This window comes from Corylus avellana, chromosome 2 (genome assembly GCF_965113065.1).
Source record: "Corylus avellana chromosome 2, dhCorAvel1.hap1.2, whole genome shotgun sequence".
NCBI classification, from domain to species: domain Eukaryota; kingdom Viridiplantae; phylum Streptophyta; class Magnoliopsida; order Fagales; family Betulaceae; genus Corylus; species Corylus avellana.
Window position 1 is genome coordinate 37,786,151 of NC_142491.1, and position 6,473 is coordinate 37,792,623.

General features: G+C 37.3%; 1 protein-coding gene across 1 annotated transcript; it reads right to left on the reverse strand.

The window, feature by feature from the left end:
- Positions 1-744: 744 nt before the first annotated feature.
- On the reverse strand, positions 745-5,510 carry LOC132184261 (PH-response transcription factor). Its single transcript, XM_059597825.2, has 9 exons — positions 5,174-5,510; positions 5,015-5,083; positions 3,570-3,626; positions 3,344-3,413; positions 2,607-2,699; positions 2,156-2,413; positions 2,006-2,048; positions 1,053-1,131; positions 745-965 (listed from the first exon to the last, which is right to left on the reverse strand). Exons 1-9 carry the CDS (start codon positions 5,450-5,452, stop codon positions 873-875), a joined length of 1,041 nt encoding a protein of 346 aa, XP_059453808.1. The 5' UTR covers positions 5,453-5,510; the 3' UTR covers positions 745-872.
- Between the last annotated feature and the right edge of the window lie 963 nt (positions 5,511-6,473).

The window sequence follows — 6,473 nt, forward strand, 5'->3', positions numbered from 1 at the left end:
CCCATTTATATATATATTTGGGAGAGACATTGATGCAATGTTAAATTTGTACGAAACATTGCAAATTGAGTGTTAATTTGACGAGGGTATATGTACTTTTCCCAATTTCTAAATATAAGAATATAAGCAAGCTGTCTTCTAAGATGAGTTATTAAACATTTGGTTGTTTACATTTTTTTTTTAAGAGAAATGATAAAAATCATTCTTTATCCCATCTTCTGTACAATGGATTGGTGAATCCACCATTAAATTTGTGAGATCCACTCAACAAATTTAATAGTGAATTTGCAAAAAGGATGGGTGAAACCGTGAAAGATAAGATGGAGAATAATGTATATATAAGATGCCTCCCTTTTTAATAAAAGATCTTCTATTACACCCTAATCCCATTTAGATGGTATTCTTCATGTGTAAGTGGTTTCTTGTTTGAGCTGAGCTGGAATATGCACACACTCACCACACATCTCCATTACGGAGAAGAAGTGCACTGCCAAAAAGCATTCCTTGAAGACGTCAAAAAGCCTAACTTGAAGATCAGATTTCAGTATTCTTAAATGGTAGGGGACAATATATCAGGCTGACATAATCCTGTTTTGCACCAGGTTCACAAGTTAGGAGGAAAAAAAAAAAAAAAAAAATCTTATATTCTTTGAGAGAGTTATGATAACAGAACTACTCAAGTTTCAGAACAAGTCAACTTTCATCAATAACATGCAAATTCACAACCTGATAGGCAACTCAACAGGAGTTCAAAGAATAGTTTTATTGCACCTTGAATTACTGTCTAATATACAGAGGAAACTGCCAAAGAAACTCTTTAGTGACACATATCAATGCTTACAAACTGCAATTACAGTTCCATTTCTGCAATTTCAGTGGGCATTGCGAGTGATCAATCCCTCAAATATCGTATAAAGGTCCTTGTTCTCTGAGCCAAAAATCTCTTCAGCCTTCTGCAGAGTCTCCTGAAATATTTCAAATATTGTATAAATGAATATCTGTCACTGAAGTATTAACAACAAGAATATGGTAGAGAGAGAGAGACCGCATACCTCTTTTGTTTGCTTGTGGGCATTCAATTCCTTAACATTTGCTAGAAAGGCACCGAACTGCTCATAAGACAAACGGCTCCTGATGAGAAGAAGAAAAGTAATCACATCAGCAGCTGCTTCATTTTAGAGGTCAAGAACCAAATCATGAAGCACAAAATTCAAAATTTGAATTCCAAGGCTGTTAGAATAGCCTGGTGTTCAAGCTGTTCTCATTTTTTTTTTTTTTTTTTTTTTTTTTTAAGTATATTCATTTAAAAAAAATGAGAAAATCTATTTACTTGAGTTGAGAATGGGAAAATCAATGCATGATAGGTAAGGAGACGCAATGATTTCTCAGGGTCTTCTCATGCCATTTGGCAGTGTTATGTAATAATTCAGCCTCTATCCCATGGATCCAGATCTTTTGTTGAATAAAAAGCTTTTTGTTACAAAAGGACTTAAGAGTTGGGTCCATGCCAAGATTGTGACTAAGCTGCAAGATGTTGCATTTATGAAAAAAAAAAAATGAATGCAACATCTTGCAGCTTAATCACAATCTTGGCATTGACCCAACAACTCATGTTGTTCAATAAAGCTTTACTGGAAAAATGGCTTTAGAGATTTGTTCAAGAGGGGAATTCTCTGTGGAGACAAGTGATTGTTGAGGAGTAGGGGATACAAAGAAAGGGTTGGAGCTCAGAGGAAGTTCGTAGGCCCAATACGGTGCGCCTTTGGAAGAATTTTAGGAATGGATGGAGATATCTCTCCAACCTTGTTTCCTTCAAGGTTGGGGATAGATCTGCATCCGCCTTTGGCATAATGTGTGGTGCGAAGTAGCCACATCCCAAATGGGCTATTCGATAGCTCAAGACAAAGAGGCCTTAGTGTCAGATCACTTGGACTCCTTGGGCAATTCTATCCATTAGAACCCGAGTTTTACCAAGGCATTCCAGGATTCAAAGCAATGTTTTTACCTGACTTGGCGGAAGAATTCTTTCCCATCAACCCGCGTTCGCCCTAAAATAGATTAAAACAATGACTGAATAAATAGGCTAAATATCTCATATATACTCAGTTTCCATAAGCTATCTACTTGTGCAGGTGCAGAGATATGAAGAGCTAACCACTTTGTGATCCTGTGTCAGAGCTTGATACTGGACTGTGAGGGCTTGAGTGCATAGAAGAAAACATTGAAGACCTATCATCAAAGATGCCTCTTGATGTTGCAAATGAAAGTGAACGTCGCCTTGGGGATGTAGGTTTAGATGTTTTTGTTGGGGACACCGACGCCGATAGGCTTGGAGGGGACCCTGGAGGAGTAAAATGAGGTGTGCTAGTTTGGGATGCTAACAGAAGGCCATGTGATACGCGAGGTCTTGAGCCTGCAAGGATAAGCAAGAAACAGAATTAAGGTTAGAATTGACATGCTCAGTTGCAGGGTTTTGAATTCGTCAGCACAATGACATCTAGCCGGCATATATATTATATGCATTAACTCGTGCAAGACTCCAACGGCCTAATCGAATAAACTCTGATAGTAAAATTTATTCTCACATTATAACATGAACATATCACCTGTCTCACGATCCTCTGCAAATGAATTTCCTACTTCAGACGTCTGACTCCGGATTGAAGAGTATCTAGAAGGAGGAAATGTGGCATCATCTTCTGAGACAAAATAGAAAACATCTTTCAGATTAATGGTTGTATCGATAAAATAATATGCGAAAACTAGTCCCAAATGCTTTACTTTTAAAATGTTCAGAAGGTCATTGCAAAATATTAGGATGAACATTATTTGGTGCAAGTTTCATAAGAACTGCATTTTCAACGAGCCAAAAGAAGCAGTATGTTTTGGAGCACATTCAAAAGTTATACAGGAAAATTTAACTACTTCCAATTTCTTTCAAACAGTCATAAGAGATATGGCTAATTTTCCCAAAGGAATTCCAGAAACATAGGGCTATGATGACCAAACACATTCATTTTCGTTTTTCCTTTAGTTCAGAAGGAAAGAATATGTGCAGGTAGCCCTCCCTTGCCTTCAAAATCCATCCCTCGCACAGGTCGATTAGACCTCACCCCTTCAAAGGGCTCTTACCATTTGGCCATAAAAGCCCAGGATTGAGAGAATCTATTCAATTTCAGGCCTAAAAGATTCCTCCACAGGAATTCAGATTTAATACCCATTAATCACTGCACATGCTGACTTACTGTTCGACATTTATCAATATGATATGCATAGCGATCACCTAGAATCCACCTAGGCAAGATGCAATCATGGAAAATGAAATAGAAGTAATATGCACGACCTCCAATCTGTGACACGGAAGATAAACTTGAATGGCTTTGTATCTTAGCAACAGCCTCCGGAGCTCCAGCCTGTGGAAAAACCAGATTTAGTTATGGCACAAGCCAGAATACATGTACATTCACCTAGTTTTGTGCTTGAAACATTTAGTTTTCATGAAACTGCCACATTGAGCTAGATCATAACTTCTTTAAAAACTTGGGAAATGCTGAGAGAAGATAACTCACAGAATTTTCATCATCCTCTTGAAGTGATCGCATGAGTGTCTTCCTGAACACCTCCAACTGCACACGCCCCAAACATTAGGATCCCATGAGACACCTCCAACTATAAAACGCAATTCTAAACTCATTCAATTGTATCAAGCGAGGTGCTCAAAGAGCTCTAAAGACACCACTAGCCAATACAATATATATTTTTTTGATAAATAAGTAATTCATTGAAAAGCGTAAAGGAGCGCAACCCTAGTACACAGGATGTATACAAAGAAATGTCCCACTAAAGGCGAAAAGAAGAACAAAATACCACAAATTGAGGCAAATTAGAAAACTGAGGCACATTAGAAAACTAGCCAATACAATATATATATATATATATATATATAGAGAGAGAGAGAGAGAGAGAGAGAGAGAGAGAAAGTAACATTCAAACCTTAGTTAGACTAAGCTAGTTAAAAAGATCAAATGTTGTTAATATGATTAATTTATTACATCAACAATGTTCGCACTAAAATAATTTTTTAAAAGCATTTTTAGAGCCTATGTAGCAACCACGAATGATGAGATAATCAAGAAGGTGGTTCGCACAACCTTAACACGTCCGTAACAGTATGCGTAGGCCATAATAAGAGAAGAAAAAAAAGTTTCTTAAGATCAAACTTTCCAAACAAAAAAGGAATTTTTAAAGTCTTCTTTTATGATGGGTAAATGTCTTTAGGGAAACATTTTGAAGGAAAAAATAGTTTTTACCAACCGATTTTAAATCGGTTGAGGACTATTGCTTACTGAATTTTCGTTGGAGGCGAGAAAATCAAATTAGATGGGGGAATAAGTCATGACATGACAAGTTTAAGTTATCTATTTTAAATAAGTGCCTTAGTGCACAAGACAGAATTATTTTCTGAACTCAATATGATGTTATGTTTTAGACCTTTACGTTTTCCCAATTATTTATTCCAGCAAAGGTTTTTCAGATATTTAATGTTCTAGTTAATACTATGTGTGACCTATTTATGACCATTATGCCTCAAAGGGTTTGGGGTTGTTAGAGAGAGAAAGAAGTTTGTAGCTTTCTCAATTACTAGCACAAAAAGGTGAACACACACATTTCTTTCTTAGTTAACGATTTCATTCTCTATTAATGGAATTAACGCTTCAATTTCACCTGTTAACAACAAAAATGAAACAAAAACGACTTAAGCTGTAAAATGCAATAAAGGGTATCTGAAAATTGCATTACAAGACCATCTCAAGCTTTCTTGAATTCGTTATCCCCATTAAATTCTCTTCTCAACTACTCGTAACAGAACAGTAAAATAAAAAATTCACGATATCCATTACCACAAATGCATCTATATTCACTTTGCACATCACACTAGACGGTAAAAACAAAATTTATCAAAACCCAACAATTCACAAAATGTAGCCTTTAATGCAAAGCATCAAGGAAGTACCTTGGAGACATCTCTGTTCAGCTTCTTCACAGTGTTCGACAGCGAAGCATTCTCTTTTACCAAGCTCTCCTACGCCAAATAAAAAAAAAAAATACGAATGAACTTAACCCAAATAATAAATAAATAAAAAATGGGGTTGGGGTTGGGGTCGGGTCGGACTTTTTCCTCGTCGGCGCGGGTGAGTTGATCGGCGGTTTCGGAGAGGGAGGCGTCGAGCGACTCAACCTGGGCCTGGAGCTCGGCGATGACGCGGTCCTTCTCGGCGAGTTGAGCGCGGAGGTCGGAGGACTCTGATTCAAGGGCAGAGACGCGTGTCGAGAGCGCAACGGAAGTGATTTTGCGGGCCACATCGAGCTGCTCGAAAGGATCGGACGGCAGGACTTCCAAGACCTCCTCGGGAAGACCGAAGTTGGAGCCACCCGATTCCTTCGCCAGCATTCTCTCACTCTCTCTTTTCTTTTGTTTTTGTTTTTTTTTTTTTTTTTAATTCTGGTTTTTGTTTTTTTATCTAGGCACTGTTATGTATAATACTCCACTACTGTGGACATGATGAGGAGCATTTTATTTTTACTTACTGATATTTAAAAGGAAAAAGATGGAATAGACAGATGGACATCATGGATTGGCTGGATGTAGATTTGGGCATTTGATGAGAGTGAGGTGTTTTCTATGTTACACGAAAATATGTGGCTTCCACAAGAGGGCTTTGTGAATGGATAGAACGTTGAGAAGAGACAAACAGCACCCCATCTCCCCCCACCCCCCCCCCCCCCCCCATGCGGCTTGTCAATTTTTATTTGTTTTACTTATTTTAAGTTTTGGGTTTTTTGTAAAATGGGCTGAGGAGGAGGTTTTTGGGCCTCAGCCCAACTAATACCAAGACAAAAAAGGTTACGGGGCTTAGGCTCGCCACACCAGTCCACCACGTATTTATGTGTGGGAGTGGTGTGCTAATCATTCTGTTTAGATTAATTTTTACTGTCACGTCATTTCAATATAACAATTATGTGTTTTTTGATTGCACCCTATTAGAACATTAATTATTGAAGGATAAAAAGACTACACAAAAGTTCAAAGTCTATTACACTTCTATTTGTTTTAACTGTTATCAAAGTGTCCTCAAGAGATAGCTCAATCGGCTAGGACCACGCCTAATGAAGTGGAGGTCACTAGTTCGAATCCCTCTCCCCCCTCTTGTGTGGACATGTCAAAAAAAAAAAAAAAAAACTGTTATCAAAGTTCATTCCACTTCACTTGATCATTTCATTGTATACAAGACTCTATTTATAGAAAAAGAGTTTAAATGTTACAAGTCTTTCTACTTCTACATTAACAACAAAATTTAATTTATCATTTATAACTCTTGTAACTCATGTCTCTTAAGTTCTTTATAATTATTGCTTCTTAAATTGTTGTAACTCTTGTCTCAATAGAGACATGTAAAATTTTTACATGTGTA